General features: G+C 44.5%; 2 protein-coding genes across 5 annotated transcripts in view; one reads left to right on the forward strand and one right to left on the reverse strand.

Moving 5' to 3' along the window:
* LOC110530878 (elongation factor 1-delta) lies at nt 1-16,826 on the reverse strand. 4 transcript variants are annotated; one of them, XM_036986788.2, is made up of 8 exons: nt 16,498-16,826; nt 8,330-8,456; nt 6,864-6,923; nt 4,667-4,745; nt 4,456-4,541; nt 2,064-2,249; nt 873-1,067; nt 1-289 (listed from the first exon to the last, which is right to left on the reverse strand). In XM_036986788.2, exons 2-8 carry the CDS (start codon nt 8,447-8,449, stop codon nt 251-253), a joined length of 765 nt encoding a protein of 254 aa, XP_036842683.2. In that variant the 5' UTR covers nt 8,450-8,456; nt 16,498-16,826; the 3' UTR covers nt 1-250. The 4 variants fall into 4 exon arrangements, with proteins under 4 accessions (XP_036842683.2, XP_036842682.2, XP_036842684.2 ...); XM_036986787.2 differs by having other exon boundaries at nt 4,667-4,775; nt 16,498-16,697; XM_036986789.2 differs by lacking the exon at nt 6,864-6,923 and having other exon boundaries at nt 4,667-4,775; nt 16,498-16,697.
* Nucleotides 16,669-19,941, forward strand: part of LOC110530867 (uncharacterized) — a 17,267-nt gene continuing 13,994 nt past the window's right edge. Inside the window, exons 1-2 of the mRNA XM_021614155.3 lie at nt 16,669-17,182; nt 17,277-17,336. Coding sequence (XP_021469830.3) covers nt 17,083-17,182; nt 17,277-17,336 — 160 coding nt within the window. The 5' untranslated portion in view covers nt 16,669-17,082. The remainder of the gene's footprint in view (nt 17,183-17,276; nt 17,337-19,941) is intronic.

The following is a 19,941-nucleotide window of genomic DNA, read 5'->3' on the forward strand; positions in this document are numbered from 1 at the left end:
TTTGTGCTTAAAGCTATGTTTTATTAGCAACTGGAAGCAGAGAGCAGCAGTAACTCTTTGGATGACAGGAGAGGAGGGAGGAAGGAAGGAGGGAAGGAGAGGAAGGAGGGAGGGAAGGAGAGGAGGGAGGGAGGGAAGGAGAGGAGGGAGGTGAAGGAGAGGAGGGGAGGAGAGGAGGGAGGGAAGGAGAGGAGGGAGGGAAGGGGAGGGAGGGAAGGGAAGGGGAGGGAGGTAGGTAGGTAGGAGAGGCTTAGATCTTGTTGAAGGCAGCCACGTCGACACTCTGGACCTGAAATAGAAGAGCTCAGATCAGGGTAAAGTCACTACATAACGTGTCCTCAGACCACTATAATACACTAGTAGTAGTAGCTCAGATCAGGGTAACGTGTCCTCAGACCACTATAATACACTAGTAGTAGTAGCTCAGATCAGGGTAACGTGTCCTCAGACCACTATAATACACTAGTAGTAGTAGCTCAGATCAGGGTAACGTGTCCTCAGACCACTATAATACACTAGTAGTAGTAGCTCAGATCAGGGTAACGTGTCCTCAGACCACTATAATACACTAGTAGTAGTAGCTCAGATCAGGGTAACGTGTCCTCAGACCACTACAATACACTAGTAGTAGTAGCTCAGATCAGGGTAACGTGTCCTCAGACCACTACAATACACTAGTAGTAGTAGCTCAGATCAGGGTAACGTGTCCTCAGACCACTATAATACACTAGTAGTAGTAGCTCAGATCAGGGTAACGTGTCCTCAGACCACTATAATACACTAGTAGTAGTAGCTCAGATCAGGGTAACGTGTCCTCAGACCACTACAATACACTAGTAGTAGTTGTGTTATCTACAGCGCGTGATACTCACATAGTCCTCAAACTTGGTGATCTCTTCCTCTAGCAGGTCTGTCCCCACCTTGTCGTCCTCGACAACACACCCGATCTGAAGCTTCTTTATACCGTAACCCACGGGAACCAGCTTGGACTGACCCCACAGCAGACCGTCAGCTACAACAGACCTCACACACGCCTCCAACTTAGACATGTCTGTCTCATCATCCCACTGAGAAAGGGAGAGGTGGGGAGAAAGCATTAGATAGAGGGACAGACAGGGGACAACGTACAGGTTTGACATAGAGCAGGATAGAAGGACAGACAGGGGACAACGTACAGGTTTGACATCGAGCAGGATAGAAGGACAGACGGGACAACGTACAGGTTTGACATCGAGCAGGATAGAAGGACAGACAGGGGACAACGTACAGGTTTGACATCGAGCAGGATAGAAGGACAGACAGGGGACAACGTACAGGTTTGACATAGAGCAGGATAGAAGGACAGACACGGGACAACGTACAGGTTTGACATAGAGCAGGATAGAAGGACAGACAGGGGACAACGTGCAGGTTTGACATAGAGCAGGATAGAAGGACAGACAGGGGACAACGTACAGGTTTGACATAGAGCAGGATAGAAGGACAGACAGGGGACAACGTACAGGTTTGACATCGAGCAGGATAGAAGGACAGACAGGGGACAACGTACAGGTTTGACATAGAGCAGGATAGAAGGACAGACACGGGACAACGTACAGGTTTGACATAGAGCAGGATAGAAGGACAGACAGGGGACAACGTACAGGTTTGACATCGAGCAGGATAGAAGGACAGACAGGGGACAACGTACAGGTTTGACATAGAGCAGGATAGAGGACAGACAGGGGACAAAGTACAGGTTTGACATAGAGCAGGATAGAAGGACAGACAGGGGACAACGTACAGGTTTGACATCGAGCAGGATAGAAGGACAGACAGGGGACAACGTACAGGTTTGACATAGAGCAGGATAGAAGGACAGACAGGGGACAACGTACAGGTTTGACATCGAGCAGGATAGAGGACAGACACGGGACAACGTACAGGTTTGACATAGAGCAGGATAGAAGGACAGACACGGGACAACGTACAGGTTTGACATCGAGCAGGATAGAAGGACAGACAGGGGACAACGTACAGGTTTGACATCGAGCAGGATAGAGGACAGACAGGGGACAACGTACAGGTTTGACATCGAGCAGGATAGAGGACTTGGCGATGAGTGCTGGTTTCTTAGACTTCTTGGCAGCGTAAGCAGCGATTCTCTCCTCCTTCAGCCTCTCTGCCTCTTCATCCTCCTCATCACTCCCAAAGAGGTCCATCTCATCATCATCATCCTCCTCTACCTTCACAGACTGAACAGTCACCGCCTGGGAGGAGACAGGAGAAATAAGCATCTACAAAATATTGTTCATACACTGATGGAACAATTTCAAAGATTTTTCTCAGTTGCAGTTCATGAGGAAATCAGTTCATTTAAATAAATTCATGAGGTCCTGATCTATGGATTCCACATGACTGGGAATACAGATCGGCATCTGTTGGTCACAGATACCTTAATAAAGAGGTAGGGTGTGGATCAGAACCAGTCAGTATCTGGTGTGACCATTTTCCTAATGCAGCACAACATCTCCTTCACATAGAGTTAATCAGGCTGTTGATTGTGGCCTGTGGAATGTTGTCCCACTCCTCTTCAATGGCTGAGCGAGTTACTGGATATCAGCGGGAACTGGAACACGCTGTCGTACACGTCAATCCAGAGCATCCCAAACATGCTCAATGGGTGACATGTCTGGTGAATTTTCAGGCCATGGAAGAACTGGGACATTTTCAGCTTCCAGGAATTGTGTCCAGATCCTTGTGACATGGGGCTGTACATTATCATGCTGAAACATGAGGTGATGGTGGCGGATGAATGGCACGGCGATGGGCCTCAGGATCTCACCACAGTATCTCTGTGCATTCAAATCGTCATCAATAAAATGTGTTCATTGTCTGTAGCGTATGCCTGCCCATACCATAACCCCACCGTTACCATGGGGCACTCCGTTCACAACGTTGACATCACTAAACCCCTCGCCCACACAACACCATACACGCTGTCTGCCCAGTAGTTGAAACAGGGATTCATCCTTGAAGAGCACACTTCTCCAGCGTGCCAGTGGCCATCAAAGGTGATCATTTATCCACTGAAGTCGGTTACGATGCCCAAATGGAGTCAGTTCAATACCCTGGTGAGGACGACGAGCACGCAGATGAGCTTCTCTGAGACGGTTCTGACAGTTTGTGCAGAAATTCTTCAGTTGTGCAAACCCACAGTTTCATCAGCTGTCCAGGTGGCTGGTCTCAGATGCTCCCGCAGGTGAAGAAGCCAGATGTGGAGGTCCTGGCATGGTCTGTGGTTGGGAGGCTGGTCTCAGATGCTCCCGCAGGTGAAGAAGCCAGATGTGGAGGTCCTGGCATGGTTACATAGTCTGTGGTTGTGGTTACATGTGGTCTGTGGTTGTGGTTACATGTGGTCTGTGGTTACATGTGGTCATTTGGTAGTGGTTACATGTGGTTGTGGTTACATGTGGTTGTGGTTACATGTGGTCTGTGGTTGTGGTTACATGTGGTCTGTGGTTGTGGTTACGTTGTCTGTGGTTGTGTGGTCTGTGGTTACATGTGGTTGTGGTTACATGTGGTCTGTGGTTTCATGTGGTCTGTGGTTCCATGTGGTCTGTGGTTGTGGTTCCATATGGTCTGTGGTTGTGGTTACATGTGGTCTGTTGTTGTGGTTTCATGTGGTCTGTGGTTTCATGTGGTTGTGGTTACGTGGTCTGTGGTTGTGGTTACGTGGTCTGTGGTTGTGGTCTGTGGTTGTGGTTACGTGGTCTGTGGTTACGTGGTCTGCGGTTGTGGTTACGTGGTCTGTGGTTACGTGGTCTGTGGTTGTGAGGCTGGTTGGACGTTCTGACAAATTCTCTGAATCGATGTTGCTGCATATGGTAGAGAAATTAACATTCAATACTCTGGCAACAGCTCGGGTGGACATTCCTGCAGTCAGCATGCCAATTGCTCGCTTCCTCAAAACTTGAGACATCTGGCATTGTGTTGCGTGACAAAACTGTACAATTTAGTGGCCTTTTATTGTCCACAGCACAAGGTCCACTTTTGTAATGATCATGCTGTTTAATCAGATTCTTGATATGCCACACCTGTCAGGTGGATGGATTATCTTGGAAAAAGAGAAATGCTCACTAACAGGAACGTAAACAAATTTGAGAGAAATAATATTTTTGTGTGTTTGGAACATTTCTGGGATCTTTTATTTCAGCTCATGAAACATGAGACCAACACGTATGTTTGTTCAGTGTAGTTATAAAGCCTAAATATCGTTCATAGATCACACCATTCTTGGTACAGAAAAATCCAAATGTACACCTTCAATCTTCAACCGAATGTCCGCTCAGAGTTCCGCGTCCACAACAGCCAATGCAGATGGGGACGGGGTTGGACGTTCGAAATTCAAGCATTTTGCTTGAACAGACCAAGCGGACAGCGTGGACAGTGCAAATTAGACTTCTCTAAACCCACCTTGGCACAGGGAATAGCTGGGCTCCTCTCCAGAACCCGGACTCTGTTCTCCAGCTTGAACAAGGCTGCTCTCAGATCCTCCACCACTACACACAAACACACATTATCGTCAATCATCACTGTTTCTGTGGTCTGTGAACTGGATTAATAAAGACATATTCCACGTCAATATAGATAAGAATATGATCATTAAATTAAAAGACAGACGTACCTTTGTGCAGTCCCTGGTTTTCCAGCTCCAGACTCTTCATACGAGACACCAACTCCTGGTCCCCGCTGGCTGAGGAAGACTGCACACACACCCGGTGGTCAGAGGAAGACTAGACACAAACATACCCGGCGGTCAGAGGAAGACTAGACACATACCCGCTGGCTGAGGAAGACTAGACACATACCCGCTGGCTGAGGAAGACTAGACACATACCCGGCGGTCAGAGGAAGACTAGACACATACCCGCTGGCTGAGGAAGACTAGACACATACCCGGCGGTCAGAGGAAGACTAGACACATACCCGCTGGCTGAGGAAGACTAGACACATACCCGGTGGGCTGAGGAAGACTAGACACATACCCGCTGGCTGAGGAAGACTAGACACATACCCGGTGGGCTGAGGAAGACTAGACACATACCCGGTGGTCAGAGGAAGACTAGACACATATCCTGTGGCCAGAGGAAGACTAGACACATACCCGGTGGTCAGAGGAAGACTAGACACATACCCGCTGGCTGAGGAAGACTAGACACATACCCGGTGGTCAGAGGAAGACTAGACACATACCCGCTGGCTGAGGAAGACTAGACACATACCCGGCGGTCAGAGGAAGTTCACTTCAATACAGCCACATGCAGGACTGACTAAGTAACGCTGTAATATCATTGTTATACTACAATTCACCTCTATACACTCATCAGCTGAAAACACAACTACGTCAGCTCTCTGACAGAGCAGATATTTAACTGTCAACCCGTCAGCTCTCTGACAGAGCAGATATTTAACTGTCAACCCGTCAGCTCTCTGACAGAGCAGATATTTAACTGTCAACAGGTCAACTCTCTGACAGAGCAGATATTTAACTGTCAACAGGTCAACTCTCTGACAGAGCAGATATTTAACTGTCAACAGGTCAACTCTCTGACAGTGCAGATATTTAACTGTCAACAGGTCAACTCTCTGACAGAGCAGATATTTAACTGTCAACAGGTCAACTCTCTGACAGAGCAGATATTTAACTGTCAACAGGTCAACTCTCTGACAGAGCAGATATTTAACTGTCAACAGGTCAACTCTCTGACAGAGCAGATATTTAACTGTCAACCCGTCAGCTCTGACAGAGGAGATATTTAACTGGCAACAGGTCAACTCTGACAGAGCAGATATTTAACTGGCAACAGGTCAGCTCTGACAGAGCAGATATTTAACTGTCAACCCGTCAGCTCTGACAGAGCAGATATTTAACTGTCAACAGGTCAACTCTCTGACAGAGCAGATATTTAACTGTCAACAGGTCAACTCTCTGACAGAGCAGATATTTAACTGTCAACAGGTCAGCTCTGACAGAGGAGATATTTAACTGGCAACAGGTCAACTCTCTGACAGAGCAGATATTTAACTGTCAACAGGTCAACTCTCTGACAGAGGAGATATTTAACTGGCAACAGGTCAACTCTCTGACAGAGCAGATATTTAACTGTCAACAGGTCAGCTCTGACAGAGCAGATATTTAACTGTCAACAGGTCAACTCTCTGACAGAGCAGATATTTAACTGTCAACAGGTCAACTCTCTGACAGAGCAGATATTTAACTGTCAACAGGTCAGCTCTGACAGAGCAGATATTTAACTGGCAACAGGTCAACTCTCTGACAGAGCAGATATTTAACTGTCAACAGGTCAGCTCTGACAGAGCAGATATTTAACTGTCAACCCGTCAGCTCTCTGACAGAGCAGATATTTAACTGTCAGGAGCAGGGTTCCCCAATTGGTGGTCCGAATTTGGCCTCCCAAACATTCTGAGAACCCTGTAAAAACACCAGGAGTTCAGCTCCAAGTTGTTAATGTTAATTTAACAAATCTGTTCCTAAGTATTTCCACGCATAATAGAGATACATGTGATCGTATACAAATGGAAGAACGGTTTAAAATGATTCTGTTTTATTCAAACATTATATCTGTTTGGGACTCCTGCAATCAAATTGGAGTCTACAAATTATTTGTAATTATGTTCTGTCCCCAATCATCCGGTCAAGAAAGAAATTGGTCTGCGGCTGAATCTAGTGGATGATCCATGGGTTAGAGGACAGAGAGGACAGAATTAGAGAGTGGGGGTGGGGGGGGGGTTGGTCAATCTGTGTGTGTCGTACACGCCAGTCCAGTCCATGCACCTCTCAGCCCTGTACGGGGACTTACATTCCTGTGCTGGCGCTTCTGGGGACGAGATCGTCCTCTACCTTGGAGCGCTGACTTTACCTGGTTAACATGGAGGGGGGAAGGAGGACAGGACACAGACAGGGAGGAGAGGACAGTGAAATAGCCATGAAGAACAGGAGGACAGAGGAAAGATTGAAAGATTGCAGGTCCACCAAGATAGACGTCAGGAACACTACGGAAAGAGACGTCAGGAACAGTACAGGAACAGACGTCAGGAACACTACGGGAAATAAGGGACATTGAAAACAGAGAAAGATGTAAATAATAGATTGTTAACCAGAGCCACATTATTTCAACTCCACTGTCTCTGAGAATGTTACAACAGCCGCGCGTTACTAAGAGTTCCAGAACGTTACAACAGCCGCGCGTTACTAAGAGTTCCAGAATGTTACAACAGCCGCGCGTTACTAAGAGTTCCAGAATGTTACAACAGCCGCGAGCTACTAAGAGTTCCAGAACGTTACAACAGCCGCGCGTTACTAAGAGTTCCAGAATGTTACAACAGCCGCGCGTTACTAAGAGTTCCAGAACGTTACAACAGCCGCGCGTTACTAAGAGTTCCAGAATGTTACAACAGCCGCGCGTTACTAAGAGTTCCAGAACGTTACAACAGCCGCGCGTTACTAAGAGTTCCAGAACGTTACAACAGCCGCGCGTTACTAAGAGTTCCAGAACGTTACAACAGCCGCTCGTTACTAAGAGTTCCAGAATGTTACAACAGCCGCGCGTTACTAAGAGTTCCAGAATGTTACAACAGCCGCGCGTTACTAAGAGTTCCAGAACGTTACAACAGCCGCGCGTTACTAAGAGTTCCAGAACGTTACAACAGCCGCGCGTTACTAAGAGTTCCAGAATGTTACAACAGCCGCGCGTTACTAAGAGTTCCAGAACGTTACAACAGCCGCGCGTTACTAAGAGTTCCAGAATGTTACAACAGCCGCGCGTTACTAAGAGTTCCAGAACGTTACAACAGCTGCGCGTTACTAAGAGTTCCAGAACGTTACAACAGCCGCGCGTTACTAAGAGTTCCAGAACGTTACAACAGCCGCGCGTTACTAAGAGTTCCAGAATGTTACAACAGCCGCGCGTTACTAAGAGTTCCAGAACGTTACAACAGCCGCGCGTTACTAAGAGTTCCAGAACGTTACAACAGCCGCGCGTTACTAAGAGTTTCATCCTAACTGAACATTCCCAGCAGCACCAGTTGAAACATGGAGGACAGGACAGAGGCTAGAACTGATTGACAGATGTTTTCAGCCCAGCTAATAAAAGGTTAGTGTGGCTTAACACACACGAACACAGAGGACTGTATGAAAGGGTCTCAACCCAACTTAGTGGCGTCTCAACTGATTCTCTATCAGAACCTCATGGCACCTCATCACACCACGTTCTTTAGTAAAGCAGGTACCTGGGGAGAGAGAGTGTGTGTGTCGTTACGTTAGTACCTGGTGGTGTGAGTGTGTGGAGGGCCCGTTGGCTCCCTCGTAGAAGCGTCTCTCAGCCTCGTCGTAGCGGGGCTTCTCAAACCAGATGTTATCTTCACCAAGGCACTGTAGACCAGACATGATGATACTGATGGAGAAGGAGAGAGAAAGTGAGAAGAACAGAGAGGAAGTTAGAGTCATGAGCTCCTGAGAACTTCTGCAAAAATAATTTCATTTTAGTTGAATAAATGTAGATAAAATCCAAGTTTTTCACAAGGACTTATACAGGATACTACATCCAAACCTGCACTCCACAGCCAAATTCCAGACCTACAAACATGTCTGGTTAGTTACTAAGAGTTCCAGAATGTTACAACAGCCGCGAGTTACTAAGAGTTCCATCATGTCTGGTTAGAGTGTTGGACTAGTTAACTGTAAGGTTGTAAGCTTGGATCCCCTGAGCTGACAAGGTGAAAATCTGTCGTTCTGCCCCTGAGCAAGGCAGTTAAGCCACCGTTCCTAGGCCGTCATTGAAAATAAGAATGTGCTCTTAACTGACTTGCCTAGTTAAATAAAAAGGTATAAAACCATATATTTTTTTTTATTATTTTTCGGAAATCGGCGCTCAAAAATACCGATTTCCGATTGTTATGAAAACTTGAAAATCGGCCCTAATTAAATCGGCCATTCCGATTAATCGGTCGACCTCTACTCCAGAGTACAGGCCTCTGTGTAACGCTCATTCCTTCGACGATAAACGCAAATCCGACTATTACCCCTGGTCAGACAAAACCGCTACTCGTCAGTGAAGAGCCCTTTTGCCAGTGGTCCAGCGACGATGGATTTGTGCCCATAGGCGACGTTGTTGCCGGTGATGTCTGGTGAGGACCTGCCTTACAACAGGCATACAAGCCCTCAGTCCAGCCTCTCTCAACCTATTGTGGACAGTCTGAACACTGATGGAGGGACTGTTCCTGGTGTAACTTGGGCAGTTGTTGTTGCCATCCTGTACCTGTACCGCAGGTGTGATGTTCAGATGTACCGATCCTGTGCAGGTGTTGTTACATGTGGTCTACCACTGCGAGGACGATCAGCTGTCCGTCCTGTCTCCCTGTAGCGCTGTCTTAAGCGTCTCACAGTACGGACATTGCAATTCATTGCCCTGGCCACATCTGCAGTCCTCACGCCTCCTTGCAGCATGCCTAAGGCACGTTCACGCAGATGAGCAGGGACCCTGGGCATCTTTCTTTTGGTGTTTTTCAGAGTCAGTAGAAAGGCCTCTTTAGTGTCCTAAGTTTTCATAACTGTGACATTAAATGCCTACCGTCTGTAAGCTGTTGGTGTCTTAATGACCGTGCCACAGGTGCATGTTCATTAATTGTTTATGGTTCATTGAACAAGCATGGGAAACAGTGTTTAAATGAAGATCTGGGAAGTTTTGGGGATTTTTATGAATTCTTTGAAAGACAGGGTTCTGAAAAAGGGATGTTTACATGTATTTATTATGGATCCCCATTAGTTCCTGCCAAGGTAGCAGCTACTCTTCCTGGGGTTTATCATGGATCCCCATTAGTTCCTGTCAAGGCAGCAGCTACTCTTCCTGGGATTTATCATGGATCCCCATTAGTTCCTGCCAAGACAGCAGCTACTCTTCCTGGGGTTTATTATGGATCCCCATTAGTTCCTGCCAAGACAGCAGCTACTCTTCCTGGGGTTTATTATGGATCCCCATTAGTTCCTGTCAAGGCAGCAGCTACTCTTCCTGGGGTTTATTATGGATCCCCATTAGTTCCTGCCAAGGCAGCAGCTACTCTTCCTGGGGTCCAGCAAAACTAAGTTATATATATTTTTTAAACAGTACAATACATTCACAACAGATTTAGCAACATTTTAAGTGTATGCCCTCAGGCCCCTACTCTACAACACAAAATACATCAATCTAATTGTACTTATTTTGCATGAGTTACTTGATGTGGACTAGAGTTCCATGTAGTCATGGCTCTACTTAGTACTGTGCGCCTTCCATAGTCTGATCTGGACTTGGGGACTGTGAAGAGACCTCTTGTGGGGTATGCATGGGTGTCCGAGCTGTGCGCCAGTAGTAAAGACAGACAGCTCGGTGCATTCAACATGTCAATACCGCTCATAAATACAAGTAGTGATGAAGTCGATCTCTCCTCCACTTTGAGCCAGGAGAGATTGATATGCATATTAATAATGTTAGCCCTCGGTGTACATCCAAGGGCCAGCCATGCTGCCTTGTTGCAATGTTCCTTAGTCCAGGTGTGACTAAACTAGGGCCTGTAGGACCTGCCTTGTTGATAGTGTTGTTAAGAAGGTAGAAACTAGGACCTGTAGGACCTGCCTTGTTGATAGTGTTGTTAAGAAGGTAGAAACCAGGGCCTGTAGGACCTGCCTTGTTGATAGTGTTGTTAAGAAGGTAGAAACTAGGGCCTGTAGGACCTGCCTTGTTGATAGTGCTGTTAAGAAGGTAGAAACTAGGGCCTGTAGGACCTGCCTTGTTGATAGTGTTGTTAAGAAGGTAGAAACTAGGACCTGTAGGACCTGCCTTGTTGATAGCGTTCTTAAGAAGGTAGAGCAGCACTTTATTATAGACAGACTTCTCCCCATCTTAGCTACTGTTGTATCAACATGTTTTGACCAGGACAGTTTCCAATCCAGGGTTACTCCAAGCAGTTTAGTCACCTCAACTTGCTCAATTTATACATTAGAGGTTAGTTGAGGTTTAGGGTTTAGTGAATGATTTGTCTCAAATACAATGCCTTTAATTTTATAAATATTTAGGACCAATTTATTCCTTCCCACCCACTCTGAAACTAACTGCAGGTCTTTGTTGAGTGTTGCAGTCATTTCAGTCACTGTAGTAGCTGACGTGTATAGTGTCGAGTCATCCACATACATAGACACACTGACTTTACTTCAAAGCCGGTGGCATGTCATTAGTAAAGATTGATAAAAGTAAGGGGCTGCCCTGGGGAATTCCTGATTCTACCTGGATTGTGTTGGAGAGGCTTCCATTAAACACCCTCTTAGTTAACTGTCTAACCGAACACTTTATCCGCAATAAGGTGACGTAAAGCCATAACACAAGATTTTCCAGCAGTAGTCTATGATCGATATGTCAAAAGCCACAGCGCGAGTGTGTGGCTTTTGTCTACACCTGATGTATTTGGCATATGTGACAAATACATTGGTTTTGAAATGGATTTGATTATGAACACCTGTTCTTTCCACGACAGACTGACCAGGTGAATCCAGGTGAAAGCTATGATCCCTTATTGATGTCACTTGTTAAATCCACTTCAATCAGTGTAGATGAATGGGAGGAGACGGGTTAAAGAATGATTATGTCTTGAGACACAGATTGTGTGCCATTCAGAGAGTGAACGGGCAAGACAAAATATTTCAGTGCCTTTGAACAACGGGGGTATAGTAGCAGGTACCAGGCGCAACAGGAACGTTCATATGAACGCTGGAGAAGCTCTCAACTGTAGCGGTCGTGTATGGTGGTGTGTGGGAGAGCGGCTTGCTGATGTCAACATATACTAAAATACTACCCTGAACAAAAATATAAAAACAACATATAAAGTGTTGGTCCCATGTTTCATGAGTTGAAATAAAAAGTTCCCAGAAATTTTCCAAACCTTATTACTCTCACATTTTGTGCACAAATTTGTTTACATCCCTGTTAGTGAGCATTTCTCCTTCACCAAGATAATCCATCCACCTGACAGGTGTGGCATATCAAGAATCTGATTAAACAGCATGATCATTACACAGGTACACCTTGTGCTGGGGACAATAAACAGGCACTTAAAAATGTGCAGGTTGTCTCAAGTTGAGTGAGCGTGCAATTGGTCTGTTTACTGCATGAATGTCCACCAGAGCTGTTGCCAGATAATTTAACGTTAAATTCTCTACCATAAACTGCCTCCAATGTCATTTTAGAGAATTTGGCAGTACATCCAACCGGCCAATCAACCGCAACCACGCCAGTCCATGACCTCCACATCCGGCTTCATCACCTGTGTAATAGTATGAGACCAGCCACCTGGACAGCTGACGAAACTGTGGGTTTGCACAACCAATGAAATTTCTGCACAAACTGTCAGAACCGTCTCAGAGAAGCTCATCTGCGTGCTAGTCGTCCTCACCAGGGTATTGAACTGACTCTATTTTGGCATCGTAACCGACTTCAGTGGATAAATGATCACCTTTGATGGCCACTGGCACGCTGGAGAAGTGTGCTCTTCAAGGATGAATCCCTGTTTCAACTGTACTGGGCAGACAGCGTGTATGGTGTTGTGTGGGCGAGGGGTTTAGTGACGTCAACGTTGTGAACAGAGTGCCCCATGGTAACGGTGGGGTTATGGTATGGGCAGGCATACGCTACAGACAATGAACACAACATCCACAGCCACCACCTCATGTTTCAGCATGATAATGCACGGCCCCATGTCACAAGGATCTGTACACAATTCCTGGAAACTGAAAATGTCCCAGTCCTTCCATAACCTGCATATTCACCAGACATGTCAACCACTGAGCATGTTTGGGATGCTCTGGATCGACATGTATGACAGCGTGTTCCAGTTCCCGCCAATATCCAACAACATTACAGTCATTGAAGAAGAGTGGAACATTCCACAATCAACAGCCTGATCTACTCTATGAAGGAGATGTGTCAACGAATACAGATGCAGATCTGTATTCCCAGTCATTTGAAATCCACAGATTCGGGTCTAATGAATATATTTCAATGAACTGATGTTGTCCTATGAACTGTAACTTGGGAAAATCTTTGAAATGGTTGCATTTCTATTGTTGTCCATGGTACCTCTATATAGTCCTGTGGATTAGAGAAGTTGAGTTGAATGGTGAGCCTGTCAGGTAGCCTTCATTCTCTCCTAACATCTAGCCTAGCGGACGCCATTTTCCTGATTCATGACCACTTTGTTCCTCTGGACGTTGATGTCGTCACTAATTTTGACCATCCTTCAAGGGTAAAAACTCCAGTATGTTTTGAACAGATTATGATAGAGACATGAGGTTTGGACCGTTGGTTTTCTAAGAGGAGTCTCTACACAATTAGCATTATTTTACCCATTGGTCAAAATATGCGTTTTCGATTGGACACCATACAAATAGGAATCCATAACATTACAGCTGCATTTCCCATTAAGAAAACTTGACATTTTAACCGAGAATCTGTTCTTTCCTCATGTCACCGACTTAAAACATGTCATGGTTTTATTTTTTCAAGGGTAAACATTTGCTTAACAAGTCACATAATAGCATGGTTAAGTTATTAATTATACTGGGATGGGGTCTCAATACACCCAGACACTACGAAGATACAGGCGTCCTTCCTAACTCAGTGGCCGGAGAGGAAGGAAACTGCTCAGGGATTTCACCATGAGGCCAATGGTGACTTTAAAACAGTTACATAGTTTAATGGCTGTGATTGGAGAAAGCTGAGGATGGATCAACAACATTGTAGTTACTCCACAATACTAACCTACTTGACAGAGTGAAAAGAAGGAAGCCTGTACAGAATAAAAATATTCCAAAAACATGCATCCTGTTTGAAACAAGCCACTTAATACCGTAAAAGACGTGGCAAAGCAATTCACTTTTTGTCCTGAATACAAAATGTTTGGGCAAATCCAATACATACTGGATTTGAAGCATAGTGGTGGCTGCATCATGGCTATTCTTGATATAGTTTTTCCCGGATAAAAAATAAACTGAACGGAGCGCAGGGAAAAATCCTAGAGGAAAACCTGTTTGTCTGCTTTACACCAGACACTGGGAGATTAGTTCACCTTTCAGCAGGACAATAACATACACCATGAAGACAGTGAATACTCCAGAATGTTACAGTTTTCACTTAAATCGGCTTGAAAATCTATGGCAAAAATTTCAAATTGCTCTTTGCCATGATCCTCAACACCTTGACAGAGATTGAAGACTTTTTTCAAGAATAATGGGCAAATATTGTACAATCCAGGTGTGGAAAGCTCTGCGAGACACACCCAAGAAGACTCACAGCTGTAATCGCTGCCAAAGCCGTTCCAACAGGTATTGACTCGTTGGTGAATAACTTATCAAAATCAAGGTATATTTATTTTCATTAACCTTAAAAAAAGAAAAAAAAAAGACAATTAAATAAAGTTTAATTCCACTTTGTAACAATAAAATCCAAGGGGTGAATACCTCAGATTCTTTATAGGCAGATCATGTCTAAAACAGAGTTTGGAACATCTGTGCGTCACAACAGGAAAATTGAACTTTTTTTAATTTGATCTTTATTTAACTAGGCAAGTCAGTTAAGAACAAATTCTTATTTTCAATGACGGCCTAGGAACAGTGGGTTAACTGCCTGTTCAGGGGCAGAACAGATTTGTACCTTGTCAACTCGGGGGTTTGAACCTGCAACCTTCTGGTTACTAGTCCAATGCTCTAACCACTAGGTCCATTTGCCAACTAACATGGGGTGAACAGCTGCGTTGATTGCTTTCTGTCCAATAGACAGTGAGACAGACCTGCCAATCAGCGCCGACATTGTTCACACAAGACAACACGGCACATATATTTTACATGGGAAATACTGCACCAGACGCATTAGTTTGATGTCAAATTGCGTGACTAAGACCTCCTCGGCAAAAACTTCAAATTAATTACAGATTGCGTGAGTCATCTTAGATTCTTTCTGATCTGATCAAATCTGGGGATTTAGAGGAAATACACCTCAACTGAAGTCTTGTTTTTCTAATGAGCAACAGAAAAACACGTGCCAATCAGCGTGTTCAGTAGCGTTTTTGTCAATTGCATTAAGATCAGTGACCTATCTCAAATACCTCGAAACCGGTGCCCCCTCACATTGACTCCTGTACCGTAATACCCTGTATATAGCCTCCACATTGACTCTGTACCATAATACCCTGTATATAGCCTCCACATTGACTCTGTACCATAATACCCTGTATATAGCACCACTATTGTTATTTAGTGCTGCTCTTTAATTATTTGTTTTTCATCTGTCACTTACACATACATACATACATACACATATATATACACAAACACACACACACACACACACATACATACATATATATTTTTTAATAGGTATTTTCTTAAAATGGCAAAGTTGGTTAAAGGCTTGTAAGTAAGCATTTCACTGTTGTATTCAGCATGTGAAAAAACTATTCAATTAGATTTTAGGATTAACAAGTGACGGTTTGATGTAGATTTGGGTTACAGAATCTAAGAGATCAGTACAGTTTTACAATGGCAAACTATGGAACACTCATTACCAAAACATGCACTCATCTCCAAAACCTGCTCATCATTAATGTAATGCACCAATATTTAGAAAAATAAAACCTATACTTCAGTAATTTTAGCTTATCCAAATATGAGTACATAAAATATTCATACACAAGTAATAATGACAAGAAACAAGATTCAGAAAAGATTGCTAAATACATTTTCATTTGAAATATATTTGCTTTCAGTGTTGTTTAACTCGGGCCTTTTCATTAGCTGAACAATTACACAAATATTAGATTTGGATGTATTACTTTTTTGGACTTTGAAAACTGTTGGAAGTTGTGGACATGTCTAGTGATCATGGAAACTTTCTGTCCAAAAATGATGCTGCTAACCAACATGGCTTCCTGTAGCAGCATGGTAAATGTCTAGTGGTCGTGGCTTCCTATAGCAACATGGTACATGTCTAGTGATCATGGCTTCCTATAGCATCATGGTACATTTGGTGTTCAGTTTCTCATGACAGACATGACATTAAAAAAAATGGAAACAATCCAGGATAAAATAGCTTTGCTCCATTTCACATTGGACTTGATTGTCATGCAAACGTTTTGTTTTCCCCTTGAAAGGACATTACTAGTTGATAAAGAGCAAGTCCGTGCAAGTAACTAGTGGAGTCAATTGCAGCTGTGCGATAGCGTCTCCGATTTGTGGTTTGATGTGTGGCAGGGAAAACTCTGCAACTTCAGCTGAAGTTTGGCATGCCGAAAGTTGCTACTTATTCGGCCACGTGCTATTAAATATTCCCCGTTAAAAACGTTTTCTAACTAAAAGAACATTCCCCTCAACTATAGATACTTGGAGGTGTAAAATAATCAGTTAGTTTGACTCACTGTGTTTTTTTTATCGAGGTTTTATAGTTGAGTCGGAGTTGCCGGCGTGCACCCTGTTGTAATCCGACGATCCAAAAGAAGTGGACAGGATGGACGAACAGTAGTTGTTCAGAAAGGAAGGGGGAGTGGGGGGGACTTTTAGAAGTTTATATCCTGCGTGGCGGAACTATTCAACGATATAAAGAGATAGTGACCACTATATGAAACTGTAGAGACCTATTCGTTTACGGTTTAGTTAGCAGTGAAAAGCTAGTTTATGTTTTTACCATTTTTTAAATGTACTTGCTCAGTTGGTACGCACCAACATTCAAAACAGCAGCTACCACAATGCACTGCGCTTAGGGTGTGTCGTAAAACTTGGTCCGGTAAGAAAAGAGGAGAGGAAAGTTTTTAGCAAACAACAAAACAAGTCTTTCAAGTAGCTCGCTGTTTGTAGAACATTTGATTTAGGTTTAGCCATTGGTTTTCGTTCTACATGGGACTGTGAAATTCGTAGAGTTTATCTGCTACATAACTCACCGTTGACAGATAGCTAGCTAGCCTAATAACATAGATGGTAAAAACACAGAACTAGATACAGCAGAGATGGTATCAATCAACCCAGTGGACTCTGATCCGGTACTCGGGATCAACGTTGTGGTGAAGGATGAAGACGGAGAGGTAGTGGATTATTTAGCTGAACCAAGTAAGTTTTAATGGATCCATGTAGCTAAACTGTATGTTCTTGTGATATTATTTCTTGTTATAGCCTATCTGTGTTTTTATTCTGTTTAAAATAGGGCTGTCCTGGTGTGTGAAAGAGGAACAAGAAGAGGTACCGTGTCACCTAGAAGAACACGGTAAGTCTGATTGGATGATAATAGAAATATATATTTGTGGCGTATTTTTGTAGGCACTAAAGCCGGTAACGGCATGCTTCAGTTCGGCTGGCGGCTGGCGAACCGAACGAGTATACTCGCATGGTCCCTAAAATGACGTTCGCTTGAAAAACAAAAAAATAAGGGGGAAAGCAGCAATATTACCCAGGAACAGTAGAGGGCGGTGAGCTGGTAATAGCCATCTACGGCCAAACAAGGAAGCGACAACAACCAAACAAGGAAGAAACGTACTGGAGAAAATAAACAAAGATTTTTATAACTGAAAGAAGATAGGCTACAGCCTGTTGTTTCCAAATGGAACAAATGAGTCATTGTGGGCAGAACAAGTAAGGAGGTGGGCACAGCCAGAGAGATCCTATTGGCGTGTTCTGGCATTCATCTGCATATTTCCGTTAGGGAACGCCTACTCTGGTGTGTGCTATAACTTAATTATCTTTTGCACTCCTCCTAAGCAACGCTATTTTAAAAAACCTTTTCAGAAGGTAAAGTCTACTAAACGTAGTCCACTCGGTTCATAACATATTCTAGTTTTGGGAACAGAAAACTGTATTGACATCAAATGTTTAAATTGATGAGAAAATGTGCAGAATGTTGGCCAAAATCCATCTCGGTCGTCTTCTCCCACTGCTGGCCAGTGAGCAGGCAGATGCTTGACATTTATGCATCCGGTTAAATATCTGTCCCATTGTTCTATATGTGATATAATAGTGTACACAGAGAGACACTTGACTGGCGAGATAATGATAGTTGTGCGAATTGCCCGGGATCTACTAGATTTGATATACTTAGCAACTCGCATAATAGGGATCTACAATCAATCAATCAAATGTATTTATAAAGCCCTTCTTACATCAGCTGGTGTCACAAAGTGCATTACATAAACCCAGCCTAAAAACCCAAACAGCAAGCAATGCAGGTGTAGAAGCACGGTGGCTAGGGAAAAACTCCCTAGAAAGGCCAGAACCAAGGAAGACACCTAGATAGGAACCAGGCTATGAGGGGTGGCCAGTCCTCTTCTGGCTGTGCTGGGTGGAGATTATAACAGAACATGGCAAAGATGTTCAAATGTTCATAGATGACCAGCAGGGTCAAATAATAATAATCACAGTAGTTGTCGAGGGTGCAACAAGTCAGCACCTCAGGAGTAAATTTCAGTTGGCTTTTAATAGCCGATCATTGAGAGTATCTCTACTGCTCCTGCTGTCTCTAGAGAGTTGAAAACAGCAGGTCTGGGACAGGTAGCACGTCCGGTGAACTGGTCAGGGTTCCATAGCCGCAGGCAGAACAGTTGAAACTGGAGCAGCAGCACGGCCAGGTGGACTGGGGACAGCAAGGAGTCATCATACCAGTTAGTCCTGGGGCATGGTCCTAGGGCTCAGGTCCTCCTCCAAACGAGAGAGGATTAGAGAGAGCATACTTAAATTCACACAGGACACTGGATAAGACAGGATAAATACTCCAGATATAACAGACTGACCCTAGCCTCCTGACACAAACTACTGCAGCATAAATACTGGAGGCTGAGACAGGAAGGGTCGGGAGACACTGTGGCCCCATCCGATGATACCCCTGGACAGGGCCAAACAGGCAGGATATAACCCCACCCACTTTGCCAAAGCACAGCCCCCACACCACTAGAGGGATATCTTCAACCACCAACTTACCATCCTGATACAAGGCAGAGGAAAGCCCACAAAGATCTCCGCCACGGCACAACCCAAGGGGGGCGCCAACCCGGACAGGAAGATTACGTCAGTGACTCAACCCACTCAAGTGAAGCACCCCTTCTAGGGACGGTATGAAAGAGCACCAGTAAGCCAGTGACTCAGCCCCTGTAATAAGGTTAGAGGCAGAGAATCCCAGTGGAGAGAGGGGAACCGGTCAGGCAGAGACAGCAAGGTCGGTTCGTTGCTCCAGTCCCTTTCCGTTCACCTTCACATTCCTGGGCCAGACTACACTCAATCATAGAACCTACTGAAAAGATGAGTCTTCAATAAAGACTTAAAAGTTGAGACCGAGTCTGCGTCTCTCACATGGGTAGGCAGACCATTATATAAAAATGGAGCACTATAGGAGAAAGCCCTTCCTCCAGCTGTTTGCTTAGAAATTCTAGGGACAGTAAGGAAGCCTGCGTCTTGTGACCGTAGTGTAGGTATGTACGGCAGGACCAAATCGGAAAGATAGGTAGGAACAAGCCTATGTAATGCTTTGTTGGTTAGCAGCATCATTTTTGGACAGAAAGTTTCTGATTTTTGCAATGTTACGTAGATGGAAAAAAGCTGTCCTTGAAACAGTCTTGATATGTTCTGGCAGAACAGAGACGCTACCTCTGGTAAGACGAGGGGTGGGGGTGTGTGTCTTTTTGTCAATAACAGCTGGTGCGCGATGTCTAATATTAAAGAAGTCTCAAGGTATTGCTTGCCTGAGGTAGAGTACCTTATGATAAGCTGTAGACCACACGATCTACCAAGAGTTCTGATCTGTATTATTTGTAGCCGTCTACACAGACCGATGCTGACACTAAGACCGCACTCAACCAACTCTATAAGGTCATAACTATACAAGA

This window comes from Oncorhynchus mykiss, chromosome 8, assembly GCF_057628025.1.
Source record: "Oncorhynchus mykiss isolate SJ-2025 chromosome 8, ASM5762802v1, whole genome shotgun sequence".
Classification (NCBI taxonomy): domain Eukaryota; kingdom Metazoa; phylum Chordata; class Actinopteri; order Salmoniformes; family Salmonidae; genus Oncorhynchus; species Oncorhynchus mykiss.